General features: G+C 40.5%; 1 protein-coding gene across 1 annotated transcript in view; it reads right to left on the reverse strand.

The window, feature by feature from the left end:
* Positions 1-12,746, reverse strand: part of MARCO (macrophage receptor with collagenous structure) — a 50,727-nt gene extending 37,981 nt beyond the window's left edge. Inside the window, exon 1 of the mRNA XM_055261585.1 lies at positions 12,543-12,746. Within this exon, the coding sequence (XP_055117560.1) occupies positions 12,543-12,564 (22 nt within the window). The 5' untranslated portion in view covers positions 12,565-12,746. The remainder of the gene's footprint in view (positions 1-12,542) is intronic.
* Positions 12,747-19,749: the final 7,003 nt, after the last annotated feature.

The following is a 19,749-nucleotide window of genomic DNA, read 5'->3' on the forward strand; positions in this document are numbered from 1 at the left end:
AGGATTTTCAAGGTAAACAGTCATATCATCAGCAAAAAGGGAGAGTTTGATTTCCTCTTTACTGATTTGGATGCCCCTCCCCTTTTTTTTATCTTGTCTGATTGCTCTGGCTAGGACTTCCAGTACTGTGTTGAAGAGGAGTGGTGAGAGTGAGCATCCTTGTTTTGTTCCCGTTCTCAGAGGGAATGCTTTCAATTTTTCCCCATTCAGTATTATGTTGTCTGTGAGTTTGTCATAGATGGCCTTTATTACATTAAGTTATGTCCCTTGTATGCTGATTTTACTGAGTATTTTAATTATAAAGGGATGCTGGATTTTGTCAAATGCTTTTTCTGCATCTATTGAAATGATCATGTGATTTTTGTCTTTAATTTTGTTTATGTGTTGTATCACATTTATTGACCTGGGAATGTTAAACCATCCCTGCATCCCTGGTATGAAACCCACTCGATCCATGGTGGATTATCTTTTTGATATCCACCATAACTAGTATTTTGTTAAGGATTTTCACATCTATGTTCATTAAGGATATTGGTCTGTAGTTTTCTTTCTTGGTTGTGTCCTTTCCTGGTTTTGGTTTTAGGGTAATGAAGGCTTCATAGAATGAATTAGGGAGGGTTCCTTCTTTCTCTATCTTGTGGAATAGTGTCAAAAGGATTGGTACCAATTCTTCTTTTAATGTCTGATATAATTCTGCTGTGAATCTGTCTGGTCCTGGACTGTTTGTTTGTTTGTTTTGGGGGGTAATTTTTAAATTACTGAACAATCTTGCTGCTTGTTATTGGTCTGTTCAGGGTATCTAATTCTTCCTGATTTAAGCTAGGAAGGTTGTATTTTTCCAGGAATTTATCCATCTCTTCTAGGTTTTCTAGTTTATGTGAGTGAAAGTGTTCATAGTAGCCTTGAATGATCTTTTGTATTTCAGTGGTGTCAGTTGTAATATATCCTGTTTTGTTTCTTAGTGAGGTTATTTGGTTTTTCTCTCTTCTTTTCTTGGTTTATCTTGTTAATGGTCTATCAATTTTGTTTATATTTTAAAGAACCAACTTTTTTTTTCACTTATCTTTTGTATTTTTTGTTTCAATTTTATTTAGTTCTGCTCTGATCTTGGTTACTTCCTTTCTTCTGCTGGGTTTGCATTTGGTTTGTTCTTGTTTCTCTAATTCCTTGAGGTGTGACCTTAGATTGTCTGTGCTCTTTCAGACTTTTTGATGTAGGTCTTTAGGAGTATGAACTTTCCTCTTAGCAACACCTTAGCTGTATCCCAGAGGTTTTGGTAGGTTTTGTCATTATTGTCATTCAGTTCAAATAATTTTTAAATTTCCATCTTGATTTCAGTTTTGACTCAATCCTCATTCAGGAGCAGGTTATTTAATTTCCATTTATTTGCATGGTTTTGAAGGTTCCTTTTGGAGTTGATTTCCAGTTTTATTCCACTGTGGTCTGAGAGAATGCTTGATATAATTTCAATTTTCTTAAATTTACTGAGGCTCATTTTATGGCCTATCATATGGTCTATGTTGGAGAAAGTTCCATGCACTGTTGAATAGAATGTGTATTCTTTGGTTGTTGGATGAAATGTTCTGTATATATCTGCTAAGTCCAGTTGTTCCAAGTATAGTTTAAATCCATTGTTTCTTTGTTTACTTTCTGTCTTGATGACCTCTCCTGTGCTGTCAGTGGAGTATTGAAGTACCTCGCTAACTATTATTGTGTTGCTGTCTATATCATTTCTTAGGTCTATTAGCAATTGTTTTATAAATTTGGGAGCTCCAGTATTAGGTGCATAAATGTTTGGGATTGTGATATCTTCCTGTTTGACAAGGATTTTTACCATTATATAATGTCCTTTTTTGTCTCTTTTAACCTCTGTTGCTTTAAAGATTGTTTTGTCTGATATAAGAATAGCTACCGCTGCTCACTTTTGGTGTCCATTTGCATGAAATGCCTTTTTCCACCCCTTTATTTTAAGTTTATGCGTGTCCTTATGTGTTAGGTGAGTCTCCTGAAGGCAGCAGATAGTTTGTTGGTGAGTTCTTATCCATTCTGCAGTTCTGTATCTTTTAGGTGGAGAATTTAGGCCATTTATATTTAATGTTAGTATTGAAATGTGAGGTACCATTGCATTCATCATGCTCTTTTTTGCCTGTACTTTGTTTCATTTTTGTTTTTTGATTTTGCTTTTTAACTTACATTTTTGTTTTATAGGTCCTGTGTGATTTATGCCTTAGGTTCTGTTTTGATGTGTTTCTGGGATTTGTTTCAAGATTTAAACAGATTTAAACAGTTCAAGTTTTTAGCAGTTCTTGTTGTGGTGGCTTGGCAATGGCGAATTGTCTCAGATTTGTTTGCCTGAAAATGACTGTGTCTTTCCTTGGTCATGAAATTCTGGAAGGCTAAATTTGTGTGTGCGTGAATGATCACAGAGAACTCTGCTTGCGGTGTTGTTTGTGTGGATGGTGACAAGTCCTACTGCTGGATGGAGTGAGTGGGTCCTCTCTGCGGTTCTGTAGCTACCTCATATGGCTTAGGGCGGATCCTGCCATGGGATTTATACCTGCATGCCAACACTAAAAGGAGCCTAATTCTCCCTTGGGGGAGTGGCCAGAGAGGACAACACAAGTGGGAAGTGTGCAAGGGACCTTCAGAGAGGGAAAGGGAGAAACCAGGCCAACCTCCCAGGGCAGGCAAAGCGAGACACCTCCTGGTTTGAGGAGTTGAGCCTTCCAGGACAGGCAAGCAAGACATCCCTGGTTTGAGGGGTTGAGCCTTCCACAAATTTCAGGTGGTTGAACCTCACACAAACCTCCAATAGTAAGAAAAATATTCAGAACTCCCCTTTCCCTTCTTTTCAGGGGTAAGAAAGAGGCTAAGCTTCACTCCTGCTGGTTGCTCCCCTAGAGGAAGGGGAAGGAGAAGGGAGAACAGCAGCGTAAGTGGCTGGCAGAGGCAGGGAAAGACCAGCAGAGAGGAAAGAGAAACTGGGAGAGAAAGTAAGGGAGAGAAAGAGAAAGAGACAGAGAGACAAAGAGGGAGTCAAAGAGAGAAAGAGAGAGACAGAGAATCAGAGAGAGAGAGAGAGACAGACAGATAAAGAGGGAGTAAGAGAGAGAGAGACAGAGTCAAAGAGAGAGAGAGAGACAGAAGTAGTAAAGAGAAAACAGTGTACCCTGTTCATTTAAAAGCCAGGGTAAATTTAAAACCTGTAATTGATAATTGAAGGTCTTCTCCATGACCCTATAACACTCCAATACCACCTTGTTGTCAGTGTAAACAAGGGCGTAGCCCGAAAGCACTGAGGCCACTGACAAACCCGTAGCTTTTCTAATCAAAAATCCTTAACCCAGTAACCCACAGATGGCCCAAATGTATTCAATCTGTAGCAGCAACTGCTTTGCTAACAGAACAAAGTAGAAAAATAACTTTTAGAGGAAACCTCATTGTGAGCACACCTCACCAGGTCAGAACTATCCCAAGTCAAAACAAACAAACAAACAAAAAACCCCAAAAGCTAAAAGGTAGTTCACTGACTCAAGAACCTTCAGGTATGAGGCTATTCTGTTAGAAAAAGATGATTTAATATTAGCCACTGAAAATTCCCTTAACTCAGTGGGTTTCCTAACAGGGGACCTAAATCTTAGTTACCATACAAACGTCCCACCAGACTACGAGGAACTCCCTTCAGGACAGGATGATTGATGGCTCCTCCTGGGTGACAGGATGATAGATGGTTCCTCCCGGGTGATTGAGGGAAAAAGACACAATGGGTATTCAGTAAGTGATAAGGAAACTCTTGTAGAAGCAGAGTTAGGAAAATTGCCTAATAATTGGTCTGCTCAAAGGTGGGAGCTGTTTGCACTCAGCCAAGCCTTAAAATACTTACAGATTCAGGAAGGAGCCATCTATGGCAATTCTAAGTTAAATTTGGACTAAACGAGGTCTTATTAATAGCAAAGTATAATTGAAATCCCAAACTTACAAGGTTTTCAACAAAAGTAAAGTTTGCTAAATGTTAACAGTGTCATATGTATTATCCTAACTTCTAATCTTGTGGCCTTAAACAGTCTAGTCCACCGACATGAAGGAAGCTTGCTTTGGAAAAGAATGGCTATCATCTTTGAGAAAAAAAAAAGGAGGAAGGGAGAATTTATGTAAAAAGGAATGTTATATGGTAAATTCTTGTCCTAAAATAAATTAACTGGTTGTTTAAAGAAAACGATGTTAGCAACAACTCAGAAAGTTGAGGCATGTTGAAGAATTGTCTGTGAAAGTTGTGAAAAACAAAATTATAAAAGGGAATTTATGCAAGAAATGTTGTATAATTTAAAAGTAATTAGGCCTCCTGAATGTAAAACTATTGAATAAACAGTTTATATGCAAGGTATGTAAGGAAAGTAAAATAAACTTTTAGTAAAAGGATTATAAGGAGGCATAAGAATGTGGCTTGCTACCTACATTAAAAGGTTAAAAAAAAATTTGTTTTGAAGGTTTAAGCAAGTTTTGAAACTTTAATTGTAAAGAAAATTCTGTGTGTAAACATATTGGCTAAAGTTAAAGGGGCGTCATCCAGTTTTTCTGTGAACCGGGTATTAAAATAAAAGCACAAAAGGTTTTTCTTAAAGCACTAACCTGCTCTTTAACAAAAAATTATAAAAGGTTAAAAACAGTCTGTAAAAATCTTACCTTATGGTCAGACATGAAAATTGGATAAATATGTCAACAAGGTTTTATTAAAATTAAGTTTAACATTAATAACACTAATATAAAGGTAAAACTTAGCTTATCTAGTATAAAATCATACATGAAGCATTGTCAAATATAAACTGGTGTTTGGCTTTCTTTGGTCTAAAAACTAATAAAAATAGGTGCTAAAGAAAATTTCTCAGCAAGAAGACACCAAGGACTATAAAGTCCACTGTTGATGTCCCCACATTTAAAACAAAAGATCAATTTCTTAGAAATTATATACTTGTTTTATACTCCACCTTCTCTTCCCTTAAAACAAAAGGTCTTTTCACACAGGTTCTGCCCTTGGAGTTTCCAGTACACCAGCACCAGCCTGGGGATCACATTCTCATCAAAGGGTGGAAAGAGGGGAAACTCGGGCCAGCCTGGGAAGGACCGTACCTTGTGCTGCTAATCACCGAGACTGCTGTTCGTACAGCAGAAAGGGATGGACACATCACACCCGAGTCAAGGAAGCGCCATTATCCTCAGAATCATGGGCCATTGTTCCTGGATCAAACCCTACCAAATTAAAGCTAAGGAAAGCTTAGTCTATCTATATCTTTTCCTTTCTTTTCCTTACCCAGTGCTTATATCTATTACTATTCCTACCACCAGCAACTCTAACCCCACTGTAGGGCGCTTCTGTGGTTTAGGAGCAGAGGTCACTGGAAGGGATCCTATAGGCTTCTTTAAGGTGCACTTTGTTCTCCCTCCTCCACCTCCTACAGCTGCCCCTTTCCCAAAACTACAAAATCAAACTATGACTCGCCTTATGCCAAATGACAAAAGCAAGATCTCAGTAGTAGAAATGGGAGACCTACGGCAAACCATAGCCATTGAAACAGGTATAAAGATGTAAATGCCTGGTTAAAATGGATTAAATATTCTGTTTGCACTTTAAACAAAAGTGACTGTTACGCTTGTGCGCACGGTAGGCCAGAGGCTCACGTTGTTGCCTTTCCACTAGTATAGTCCTCAAATCCAGCGGACATGGAGTGCCTGGTAGCTCCTTTTCAAGATTCCACCCCCTAGAATAAAGAATTGTGCCAAGCTCTTTTTCTGTTATTTCCTGAAGTTCAACACCCTGCAAGTCAGCCCCCGAGGGCCATCCAGCCTCCATCTTCCAAAACCAATTTTACCTCCTATCTCCAATGACAAGGGGAAAAATCTGGCATTCCTTGGAGACTTAACAGGATGCAGTGAAGTCAGGCACTTCCAAGAGCTGACTCATCAGTCCGCCCTTATTCATACATCCACCCTGAGCAGATGTATGGTGGTATTATGGAGGACCATTACTGGACACTCTGCCAAATAATTGGAGCAATACTTTTGCTCTAGTTCAACTGCCTATCCCTTTTACTCTGGTATTTCATCAACCAGAAAACAAACGAACAAACAAAAAAACAGCTTCAATTCTTACCTTTTTAATAACTATAATAAGTATACTCCTTCTTCTTAGGTATTATGTTGTACCATACATCCAGGAGTTAATCAAAACAACTAAGCCAGGACATGTTAAGCAAGTGTGAAGAGGAAAACTAAAAAGTAAAAGAGGAGGGATTGTAGAAGGTAAAAATTTCCTCTTCAAAGTTTTCCTTCTTGTTGAAGAATAAATTGTGAGTATTGGAAATGATGGTTTCTTTTGAGGACTAACTTTCTTCAAGCCCCTTGCTTTGTGTTAATAACTCTTTGTTAAGCCCTATCCTATGTAACTGTTGAACATGCTCACAGGCAAGTTCCAGCTCACACCCTATGCCTCTTCCTTATTTGGAAATGTTATTGCTTCCTTAAACCTTTTGTAAGCAACTTCTTTGTCCTTCCCTGTACTTAACTATTAGGAAAGTTGTAGGCTATTAGCAAATCAGGTATCAGTTTAAGATTGTGAGGTCCTGCTCCAGCCAATAGATGCAGGACACAGCAGTAAGGATGACCCAAATGTGTAAGGGATAAATATGTCTGCTTTTCTTTTGTTCAAGTGTGCTCTTGCCATTGTTCCATCTGCGATTGAGCACCCTTTCTGCAGAAAGTAAAGATGGCCTTGCTGAGAGATCTTTTGTCTCTGTGCTGACTTTTCTTCCTGGCACCAATTATCTATTTCTAACAATTTTGGTATTTCTAACACCAAAGAAAATGAAATATTTAGATATAAATCTAACAAAACATGTACAGGATCTGTGTGCTGAAATTTTTTTAAAAATTTAGTTAAAAGAACCAAAGACCTAAGTAAATGGAGAGATGTGCATGGATTGTAAGTCTGCATGTAATAAAGATATCAATTTTCTCTACATTTATCTATAGGTGTAACACAATGCCTATCAAAATTTCAGCATGATCTTTTTGTAACCGTAGACAAGTTGACACTTAAATTTATATGGAAAGGCAAAAACCCTAGAATAGCTAAAGCAGTTTTGAAAAGAAGACTAAAATTTGAGGAATAACTCTATCTGATAATAACGCTTACAATATAACTATAGTAATCAAAGCACTGTGGTATTGTTAGAGGGATAGTCACATAGATCACTGGAAAGGAATAAAGAATGCAGAATGAGATGCACACAAATTTACCCAAGTTGTTTTTGACAAAGGTGTAAAAGCAATTCAACAGGGAAAGGATAGCCTTTCAACAAATGGTGCTGGAATGACTATATATCCATGGTCAACAAAATGAAACATATGAAAACCTTGGCCTAAACATCATACCTTATATGAAAATCAATTCAAAATGGATCACGGGCTAGGCATGGTGGTATAAGCCTGTAGTCCCAGCTACTTGGGAGGCTGAAGTGGGAAGATTACATGAGCCCATGAGTTTGAGGCTGCAATGCACTATGATTACACCTGTGAATAGCCACTGCACACTCCAACCTGGGCAACATAGTGAGATCTTGTCTCTAACATATAAAAATAAAAATAAAATAGAGCATGTACTTAACTGTAAAATGTAAAACTACAAAAATTTTAGAATAAGATAGAGAAGAAAATCTTCACCACCAAGGGCTAAAGAACTCTTAGACTTGACACCAAAAGCATAATACATAGATGGAAAAATTGTTAGGTTGGACCTTATCAGAATTAAAAACTTTTGCGCTGTAAAAGATGCTGATATGAACATAACAATACAAGTTACGGACTGGGAGAAAATGTTTGCAAGCCACATATCTAGCAAAGGACTTATATATAGAATATATAAAGAACTCTTAAAACCAAACAGTAAAAAATAAAAGATCCAATTAAAACATGGGCAAAAGACACAGACAATTCACTGAAGAGGCTATACATATGGTATTTAAGCACATGAGAAGATAGTCAACATTACTAGCCATTAGGAAAATGTAAATTAAATCTACAATGAAATATCACTATACACCTATGAGAATGGCTACATTTAAAAATAGTCATAATGTCAAATGTTGACAAGGTTGCAGAAAACTGGATCAGTTCTACGATGCTGCTGGGAATGTAAAATGATATAGTCACGTTGGAAAATATGTCGACTGCTTCTTGTAAAACCAAACATATACTTAGAATCCAGCAATTACACTTTTGGACATTTATCTTGGAGAAATGAGAGCTTAAAGTCACACAAAAGCATTTACAGAAATGGTCATGGCAACTTTATTTGTAATAGCCCCCAAACTGTAAACAACCCAAATGTCCTTCAGTGGGTGAATGTTAAACAATCTTTGATACATTCATATCATGGAATGCTACTCAATAAGAAGAGCCAACTATGGATGGATACAACTTGGATGGGTTTCAAAGGAATTATACTATGTGAAAAAAAAATCAATCTTAAAGAAGTCACATACTGTGTAATTTCTTTATGTAACATTCCCAAAATGGCAAAATTATAGAGATGGGAAGCTGATTAGTGGTTACCAGGGGTTGATGATTGCTGGTGGGGGAGTGAGGAGTATGTGGGGTTATTTAAGCATAGAATTGGTACAACTATATACATACACAGAGATGAGTGCATGTAAAACTAATGAATAAGCTCTATGGATCGCACCAATATCAGTTTCCTGGTTGTAATTTTGTATTAATGCAGTGTAAGATGTTACCACTGGGGGAGAATGAGTCAAGAGTCAGAAAAGCTTCTCTGTACATTTTTTGCAACTTTCTCTGACTCTATAAATATTTCACCATAAAAAGTTAAGACAAAACTCTGCAATAAAGCCAGATGTTTAAAAGATGTTGAGAAATATTGGCATGATGAAGAGCAAAGTCAGAACAACGACATGAAATAATAGCAGTCGTGTCGCAAGACTGAGTCTGAATGGACTTGAGGGTTTGGGTTTGTTGAAGGTCGCTCTAGAGTACGTTAAGGGCGGGAAGAAAGGATGGTTAGGCTCACTACTGAGAGACAATAGTTAGTGTTAATTAAAACAAACAACAATAAAAACCTTAACTTTTCTACTTGTATTTTGTTTCAATCTTCTCTCTCAAGAAGAATGTTCTTCAGACTGAAGTTGGTGGGAAGCCTGAAGTAGTTGAGAAGTTGGAGTACGAGGCCCCAACAGGGCCAGGTGGGTGGCTCATGCCTGTAATTACAGCACTTTGGGAGGCCGAGGGGGGTGGATCACTTGAGGTCAGGAGTTGGACACCAGCTTGGCCGACATGGTGAAACCCCGTCTCTACTAAAAATATAAAAGTTAGCCGGGCGTGGTAGTGAGCACCTGTAATCCCAGCTACTAGGGAGACTGAGGCAGGAGAATCACTTGAACCCGGGAGGTGGAGGTTGCAGTGAGCTGAGATCGCCCCACTGCACTCCAGCCTGGGTGCATCTCAAAAAAAAAAAAAAAAAAAAAAAAAAGAGGTTCCGACAGATCACATTGCACAGCCCAACAAGTGCTTGTCTTATTAGGCTGTGGTAACAGTATAGTCTTCCTTGAGAAACCAGATGGCCAGGAGTGTGACAGGAAGCCTAAGACACAGATTGCTAATTTTCAAAAAGGTAGAAACAGACACATCCCAGAAAGATATTGTCAACAGGTAAATCCTTTCGTTCAAGCCCAAATGTTCCATTGTTGAGGAGGATGATGGGGCAAAAGAGCAGTTTCTATGGCTCTGAGGAGAGACCTGGGATTCTGTGGGACCCTGAGGGCCACAGAAGCCAACCCTACGTCAAGTCCCCTCAGGAAACTAAAGCAGTCTTTGTGGTGGTCATTCGCCCATGGATACGTATATCAAATCATCACGTGTACATCATAAATATATATAGTTTGTATTGTTAATCACACTTCTAAAAAGCTAGAATAAAAAATAAAGAAAAGAAAGAGTACGTTAATTCTAGTGCAGATAATGGAATGAAGGAGGCTAGTGCTAATGAGGGAGGCTGGAGGTGATGGCAGGAAAGAGGGATGCAAGGTGCACTGTGCTTCTAGAGGGTATACTGTGAAATTTACACTCCTCATCATTTTTTTAGATTAATTTTAGAAAAAATGAAGGTTATATTCCAAAAGTTTCCCAAACTCGCTTCTAAAATTTTCTTCAGCATGTGGTGAAAACTTTCCTAGTCCAGTATCCTTGAGTAATAATAATAAAGAAAAACTAGTTTAATACTTTATAACCAGGGAAAAACAGCATTTTATATTTCAATACTAACAATAGAGAAAAATAAATGAGGAAAATGACATTAGAAATGTTTTTCAGTGCTGTTTTTCATGAACCATATGTGGGAAGTTTAAGATAATGTATTTTCAAAAGAAAATAAAACTATATATGGCCTAAATGAATAAATCTTCAGCAGACAAAAAATAAGTAAGGTGCAGAGCCGGCCCTGAGGGGTCACTGTGTTAACAGAGACTCACAGTGATTACCTGCATAATGGCACTCTTCTAGAAAGTTTCATATGTTCCACAATCTTTGTATTAGAAGGCAGGATCTTTGTATTAGAAGGCAGGATGTTGTGAATGCATTTAAGAAAAGGTTTCTTCCATCCAAATTGGAGTAGTTTTGGTTTTTGGTAAGATACTGTAAAAATTTTATTTATTTATTTATTGGTGGAGATAGGGTCTCACTATGTTGCCCAGGCTGGTCTCAAATTCCTGGGCTCAAGGAATCCTCCGGCACTGGCTTGGTTACATTTTTAATTGGGACACACACAACCCAGGTCAGAAATCTAGGGTTCACTATCAACTCCTGCATCTTCCTCCCCAGCCCTGTCCTGCCATTGCAGTCCAATCGATCTGATTTCCAGTGTTTCTCCAGAGCATTCCTTTATTTTCCTGCCTTCCATCCACTGCCCCTCATCACTTCTTGCTGCCAAGTTCCTCTCTGTTCTCCTCCAGCCATCCCTATGTAGGACAAAGAGCAACCTCACATGCACATTAGTGCCTTTCAGCCCCACATCAGCCCCTTCCTGCTTCCCCACTGACCTCAAGATGAAGTCAAATTTTTTGGTTCCAGCCTCAGTCCCCACTGGTCTTTCCCTCCCAACTTTGGCCAAACAGTATGGAGTTATTTATATTTCTCCGAATATTTCTTGTGAATACAATACAAACATGTGGTGCCCACCCCTGTCCCAGGCACTAACTTCTTTCTCTAACGGACCCCCTTTAAACTTTGGAAGAGGTGTCAGCTCTGCCCTCCAGGGCTCTATACCCGGCTAGATCTGTCCATCATGTCCTGTGGAAGTCTCAGTCACAACATGGAAATTGTCAGTTCATAGGCGGCTCACCCTGTCCCCTGTCCCCTCCTGCCTGAAGCCAGAGGCCAGAGGCTATGTTTATTCAAGCCTGTTTCCTCAGTGCTGAGTGCAGTGACCTGCTGGAAATAGGTGCTGAGTATGCTTGTTCAGCTGACTTTGCTTGAACATCCTCAGTCTCTTAAACAGTCATGTATCCAGAATGTTGCATTCTGAGAAGTTCTAAATAGCCAATGATTATTATAGTCATTAGCACTCATGCCTTTCTCTGTTATTACACTGTAAATTCCTAGAGACAGAGCCCCAAATGCTTCATCTTTGTACGCCTAAAAATTCCAGGCAGGGACCTGGACAGACAGGTGTGGGATGAGAAGGACACTCTGGCCAGGAGATAGAGCCACCAATTTTCCCGCATAGACAACTTCCAGCAAAGCCTGGGAGTGGAAATGACTGATCAACTTGGAAGATGATCCCAAGAGAATGTTCTAGACTAGGAAATCAGAGATCATTTGTGGAACGCAAGCCCACCCATGACTTCAAATGCGACAAATTCTAGAAGATTTTAAAAATGCATCACCTGTTGAACGCTGAGTGAGAAAATAAAGACAACAGAGTTGACTGAATATTACAGACCTGAGTTTAACCTAAGACAAACTAATTATGAAGCTATGAACATATTTCAGTCAACATGAAATACAGAATATGTTTCCTGACCAGCACATCAGTTATAACAGAAATCCCCTTAAAGAATTTTAAAGAGCTGTGTTTTGAAAACTGTCATGCTTGGCTTCAGTTTTGTGATCCCCTTTCAGTGCCCCTGTTTTGCGTTTTCATTGTATCACCCAACCTGTGTGTCAGAATAAGACACTCATTTAAAAAAGGGGACATTTAATAAGCATTGGCATTTTTTCAAGAGAAAATATTTAAATATGATTAAAACAATAGTGAAGCTAAGAAAAACCTGACTATATGCTAAAAATACAGCATCTATTATTAGCAGTCCAGAAATTCCAAATTGAAGCACTCCAGACACGTATTAGTGATGGTTACATGCAAAATGCAGCAATAAGCCAAACCTAGACTTTCTACTGACTTGTCTACTTTCGTATCTCGCTAGCAGAAAGACTACATTTCTGGTCAATTCCATTATTGGGGAATTGTACTTTACCATTGATTTCGAAAGGCTCCATTGCAATTTGGTGAAAAGCTGCTTGTTGGGTCTTACTCAAGAGCTCGTCCTCCTTGAGAATTTTCTTATTTCTCACTGCCAAGCTTTATAGATGGCCAAAGTCCTGGAGCCAGCAGAAATGCTCCCCTCAAGAGGAAACACTCAGAGAAAGATCCTTCCCATCGAACCACTACAGCTGGTTGTAAACCTCGCAGCACTTCCCTTTGGCTCTGATTTCAGAATTTGCATGATGTTTCCTGACATGATCAGGATTGGACATTTCTCAAACACGGGCTATTCACATGTGGATCTCCTACACAGTGCTGCTGCTTGTTAAGGGGGATCGAGGAGGCTTTGGGGCACAAGTTACGGGCCTCTGAAAGCATCCCCTCGCTCCCAGGTCCCTGAGACCCAAAAGCTGGATGGCTCCAGAGAGGGCCAACCAAGCCCTGCCATGGGCCCAGACTCAGCTCACTGTCCCAGGACCTCTCCAGCCCACCGTGAAATCTCCCTTCTCTGACCTGCCTCAACCTTTAGAGTTCATCCTTGCTGCTCAAAGTGTGGTCCATGGACCAGCAGTATCAGTATCACCTGAGAACTTGTTGGAAATGCAAGTTCACTTGTTCTAACAATGAGTCTCTGGTCCCACCCCATCAGATCGAATCCAAATCTACAGTTTAACTAGATCCCCAGGTGATTTATATACACATTACAGTTTGAGAAGCACTGCTCTGAACTACACATTTTAGCACTTAGTGTTTCTTCTTGTAGTTTTCCCATGTTCTCTTTCTGTGTGTGTACACCTGTGTGCACATGTGTACATGTGTTACAGGTGTCCTTGTCCAGGCCCCAGTGAGATCTGAGCTCCTTAAGGAAAGTAGCTTCTTCCCTCTCTCCCTCCTGTCAAGCATCTGTACCAGGGATGCTGTATAGCATGGTGATTAAGACACAGGCAGTAAGAGCTAGAATGCCTGGCTTCAAATTCCACCTCTTCCACATAGCAGCTGTCTGGCAGTAGGCAAGTCACTTGAGCTTTGAGCATCTCACTATTCTGTTTGTATAAATAAGGAAGATATGAATTTTGTGAGCCTTAAATGAATTAAATTATAGAAGGTGGCTAGGATGGAAGTATTAGGTAATAAACACTATGGTCATGTTGTTATTATTATCACTAGCGACATTGTGAGCCTGCTGGGTGCCAAGGAGATGAAGAAATGGCCTTTTTTTCATGAAAGATATTCACAGCCTAGCATGCAAGATGGTTGCGGCTACAACTAGATTCCAGAAAACTGCTGTGAAGTGCGGCAAAGGTTGATGTCCCTGAGAAGACAGAAGTGCCTGGAGGCAGGGGAGACAGGGCAGAAATATGACAAATAGCTTTATCATCTGAATCAAGAGATACCAGAGCTGGGCTTAAAGGGATAATAGGGGACTGATCCAGATCAAGATGAGGCAAAGGCCCTCCAGGCAGGCAGGAGGGCAGGCACAGCCTCTCAGAGGTGGGACAGCCAGGAACAGGGGAGCCGTAGACTTTTGGCCTATTTGAAATGTAAGAGGTGAGGAAGACAGGTGGCAGGAAGTGAAGCTGTGCCAGGTGAAGTCACTTTCTTTGGTCCGTGGTATGTCAGAAAGTGAAAGGGGATGAAACTCAGGAAAGTGAGTTCCTAGCAGTGCCCTGAAAAGCAGAGGTCCCCCGTGGCACCCACAATTTCAACATTCAGGAAGTCACTGGTTCCGCCAGAGGACAAGCAGCAGAAGCCAGGACAGAAAAATTTAAAGAGGAGAACTGGAAATGAGGAAGTGATGGCTCCAGCTAGAGTCTAGGGGGTTAGATAGGACCAGATAATTGAGGAGACAGGGGATTTACCCACTGGAGGGCAATCCCCCAGGCAAAGGACCCTGCTCACTTAGCCCGGCAGAGGTCCCTGCTCTGCCTCTGCCTCTTCCTGGTCAGCTCATCTTTGATTCTCATGGGCGTGGGGAGGCGACTTATTAGAAAACGTCATGGGCTAATTATTGAGGATCCCTGTTCTTAGAGGAAGCACTTAGTGGATGTCAAGTGTAGTCACTTCACCTCTGGCTATGGGGCCAGAGAGACTTGGGTCCCAAATTCATCTCTTTCATTAACTTCCTGTGTGACCTTGGTTGATGTACTTCTCTGAACTTCCACACGAAGTAATGGCTTGTGCAAGCATTAATTCTTATCCAGGATTTCCTGTTATGCCAGACACTGTGCTAAACATTTGCATACATTGCTCAACACTCATAACTTGCAACTTGCCTCAAATTGTGTGGTTATAAAGAGCTATACCAGAATTTGAATCCAGACTCTCTGCCTCAATCTATAGACTGATTTAATTCTGATTTAATCCAAGGGTTCCAATCCAGAGGTTTGCAGTAGAGGAATGCCAGTTTCCCATCCCAAGCCTGAGGCTCTGGTTTTAATAAAAATTTCAGAAGGAGCTCTAATGTGCACCAGGCTTAGGGCCACTGAGTGGTATAATTGAGGCACTCATGTGCAGTGTGGCCTCCTGACTCCATCCTAGGAGGATCCATTAGGTTGAATCATATGGAATGACTGATATTCATCTGTTTTTCATATGCAATAAATGGATACTTTATATGATTCAAGCTAATCCATTCACCTTGCAGGGCCTGAGACTCAGGGATTAGGATGAAGCAAATAGTTCACTAGCCTTGAGTACAAAAGATTCAATAATCAAGATAAATAATATTTTAGTGCAATATATTTAAAAAATCAAAGTTAATGCAAAAATTCTGTGATGAACAAAATATCAACATTTTAAAGGAAGACAGAATCCCACTTTGCACGTACAATGACTCTCCTCATTTGCTTACCCTAGTCCTGGCCCTCTCATTAGCTCTGTGTTTCAGCATCCCATTACAAAATGGGATGCCCAGAGTTGCCCTGTTTGCCTGTAGAGTGGATGTGTGGATCAAATAAAATAATAAATGAGTAAGTACATTTGTAAACAAAAGTTCTATATGCAGAATAGCATTTTATGTCAAAAGAGCATGTCATACAAAACTCCTGCATTGTCAATGAATCCATTAAAAATCCTTTTAATCTTCTATAAATACAAAACACACAATTTAGGAAATATGGTACAGTCTCTCCTGAAGTCTTACTCAGACACTTTTATCTCCAGGAACACAGATCCAGCAGTTTCTTCCCAGGTGAAGTGGCATTTGGAGACCAAGTTGTCCAAGAAATGCAGGGTCTGGCTTTATTTGTCTAGCGGCATGCATATAATTGGATTGAAGTATTTAAATGTGCATTTGGAGAGGACTCAATGCCCAATGTAGTTACATCAAGTTCTGATATTCTCTGAAGTGATGGTCAAGTGGCTCCCAATGCTTTATCACACAGGAGTGGTGGGGCTGGAGTCCCAGGCAAGTGTGGGCACACTTGATGGTCTCCATGGAGCCTGATTTCCTATCAGCTGGTGGGGTCCAAATTAGTTCAGTCAGTAGGCTGCCTGGCAGATCATCAAGAAGAACACTTGAGCAACCCAATTCCAGCTTAAAATGGGGGCAACCAAGTTAACGCATTGTATAAAAATTACCGGCACAAATCCATGTGTCCGAAACCAACCAACCAATCCACAGCAGACAGGCAAACTGAGCCTTGGGGGCCGCTCTGGAGTCCCTTCCACACATCTGCTCAGTCATCTGCCTATGCCCACCAGCAGAAGGGATGGAGAGCCTGGACTGAAGGGAATGTATAAGAGAGAAACATTTAAAAGTTCTATCGATTGACTTCATTTTTCCTGCCAGTTGTGAGTGCCCAGGCTTACCTAAGCTCCTGGTAGTTAATGAAGCTCAAGAAGTGTTGATCATTTAAAAATTAGAGAAAATTAACAACACAAATGACTGTGAACAGGCGAATGAATTGTGTCCTATCTATGCAATGGAATACTAGTCTGCAGTAAAATGAAATACGCCACGTGAATGAATCTCAGAACCCATTATGCTGAGCAAAAGAAGCTAGACTTCAGACAGGACATATGGTATGAGCCCATTTATACAGGCTTCGAGAACAAGCAAAACTCATTCAAAGGGTCAGCAAACAGCCATTGGGTCCTGGGGTGGGAGTAAACGGGACTCTACCACAGTGGAGCACAAAGGAAACTTCTAGGGAGATGAAAGTGTTCTGTATCTTGTTTGGGGTGTTAGTTACAAAAGTCACTAAACTTTACACTTGAAGTATGTGCATTTTATGGTATGTAAATCATGCCTCAATAAAGTTAATTAAAACAGAAGTTAAAGGACAAAAAAGAATTATTGTTGTTGGGCCTTGGCCCAACTCACAGAGGTTTGTCTTTTGAGAGCCGTTGGAATGAGAAGATGACAGTGCCAGCCTCCCAGTGACAGGTGTGGACTGGCCACCCACACCCTCTCGTGCCTGATGAGGATCCTTACGCGCACTAGTGTGACAGGTCAATTCTCCCTGACAATCACACAGACAGGCAGGCATGACAGTTACACAGACAGGCCTGCATAGCACCCCAGTTTCACAGACAAATTTCAACACAGCTGCCTTAATATTGAGCAAACAGTTAAACCTAGGGAAATAGTGCCCAGACATCAAAGCTAGAAATGAAACATGGTCAGTAGGAGTCTTGTATGGGATTCTCCCTAAACTAGAGCAAACAAAATAATAGAGACAGTCTTACATTCCTAGTGCCAGCACTTAGTCTCAGGTCGATAAAATTTTAGATGAGTCAAGGTAACAGAGGCAGCTGTTTGAATAGATTCATTGGAGAGTCTAAGGCAGCTCTCTGGACCAAGCTGTAAAGGAGATGACATAGAAATAATCGCTCCGGTACCACAGTAGACAGGCCTTGAAGGTATTGGGGCCCTTTTCATTGGACTTAGCAAGCATTTTTTGCCTCTGACCTTATAGCTGAAACAAAATTATTTATCAATAGACTTAAGTGAATGGTATACTGCATGTAGGCACATAACCCCAACCTATATGAGCACTAAGAAAATGGTAACACTTTGGGTTGGTCTGGTGGAATTATCTCTGGCCTTCTCCCTGAATCCGGTTACAGCAATAAATTCCCTTCTTTCCCAGTTTATCTGCTTCTCATTATTGGGCCTTGAGAAAACGTAGCCAGACCCGGCTTGGTTCTGGGAACACTGGGATTGCAGAATCTGGACTGCAAACTCCACTGTGAGAACAGAGGAAAGAAAAGAGAAGCAAACTAGTCTCTTATGAGACTCTTCCACTGACTCAGCACTCCCAATTCAGGGACCATAAAGGGCAGAGGCTGGGAAAGAAGCGGCTTTCCTGGTCTGATTTCAGGAACACAAGTTCTCTTGACCTCAGACACCATGCCCTGCCTTCCTGACACCTGCAATGTTTTCACAGGGGACCAAACCTTATATTCCCTCAATTAGAAATGAGATGTAAACATACATCCCCTCTAAGAGAGGAAACAGAGACATACACTGAAGTGTAAATGAGCAATATTATTCTTTTCCAGAGCAGGTTTGGGGGATTGGAGGAAATGGGGCACAGGAGAGAGTGGGAGCACCCAGGCCCTGGAAGCTCTGCTCAGGAGAGTGCTATCAATGCATGGAAAGAAAAGCAAGAGCCACTAATAAAAACTTTACACGTTTCACAGTTGTACCAAGGATCACCCGTGCTAATTTGCATTGACCTGAAACCATTTTGCCTCTCCAATCCTGGATTGAGAGCAAATGGATGGAATAGAGAAGCCAGGAATTCAATTAGAGCTGCTAGGGAGGTGGTAGTCATTCCTTATCCATTCGTTCAACAGATGTATAATGAGTGCCTACTATGTTCCAAGCTCTGTGCTAGTAAGAAAAAACAGAACCTTGCCCTTTCCAATGAGGTTGTTATTCACCCTCCCTTAGTCATGTACTCATGGGGTTGTGCCCTATCTTGTCATTTTTAGTAGCTGTAACTCCTTCCTAATTGTTTATTCATTCCTCTTTCTGGCCATGCCTCCTATCTTTCCAGCTCATTTCTTTAGCACTAACTCCAACAATCTTTTGACTCTAGGACCTCTTATCTATTATTCTGCTACTCTGCCACTGCCCATCATCTACTTCATGTCCTCTCTTCCCTACTTAATCAGCTTAAATTTATGGTTACTCACCCCCGTGCACACATCCTTAACTCTCTTATCCCTTTTTTGCTTCACTGTCCTCACTTTACAAAACCCACAACCCTGGTTAGATCCAACTGTCGGGGCAGCTGAGTGTAACTGGAGAAAACGATGTGGCCATGTTGATGGTCTTACTTTAATTTTGTGACGTGAACTGCAAATAAACCTTAATCCTGTCTGGCAATAGTACAATAGTCTTTATTCAACTCACTCTCCCAAATAAATCTTTCATACCTGTCTTCTCTTTAATCTTGTCTTTGCTCTCACCTCACTTTCACTGGGGAAATCCAAACAACCAGAAAGAAAATTCTCTGCACCTCCGCCATCACCAGTATCTGCACTAAGGTTTCTGCCTGCCTCTCTTTGTTGCAGATGAACTTTCTAAGTTCCTATCAAGAGCCAGTACTCCAACCTGTGCACTAATTCCATGCCCTCTCTTCTATTCATGAACTTTTTCTCAGTAGCAATTCTTCCTTCAATCTCCTCTACAATATTGATTCTACAGTCTCTACTGAAGTATTTCCAACTGCTGAACATACATACTATTTCTCACATTCTAAAACTCCTACTCTTGACACACTTTCCTACAACTTCCTACCTAATTTTTTGTTCTCTATTCAGAAAGTAAACTTTCTCAAAAGAATTGTCTATACCCACTGTCTTCAATTTATCTCTTCCTATGCTCTTTAGATCAACTCCAGTGGAGTTTTCATTTCCATCACTCAACCAAACTACTCATGTTAATATGACCAATGAACTCTGCATGGTGACATCCTATGGTCAAAGTCAAATTTTCATTTTACTTGTCAGAAGCATTTCTTAGGGTTGCTCAGTCTCTCCTCCATGAAATAATCTCTACATTTTCCTTTAAGACCTAACAGTTTCTTGGCTGGGCACAGTGGCTCATGCCTGTAATGCCAGCACTTTGGGAGGCCGAGGCTGGCAGATCACCTGAGGTTGGGTGTTCGAGACCAGCCTGACCAACATAGAGAAACCCCATCTCTACCAAAAATACAAAATCAGCCAGGAGTGGTGGTACATGCCTG

This window comes from Symphalangus syndactylus, chromosome 22 (assembly GCF_028878055.3).
Source record: "Symphalangus syndactylus isolate Jambi chromosome 22, NHGRI_mSymSyn1-v2.1_pri, whole genome shotgun sequence".
NCBI lineage: Eukaryota > Metazoa > Chordata > Mammalia > Primates > Hylobatidae > Symphalangus > Symphalangus syndactylus.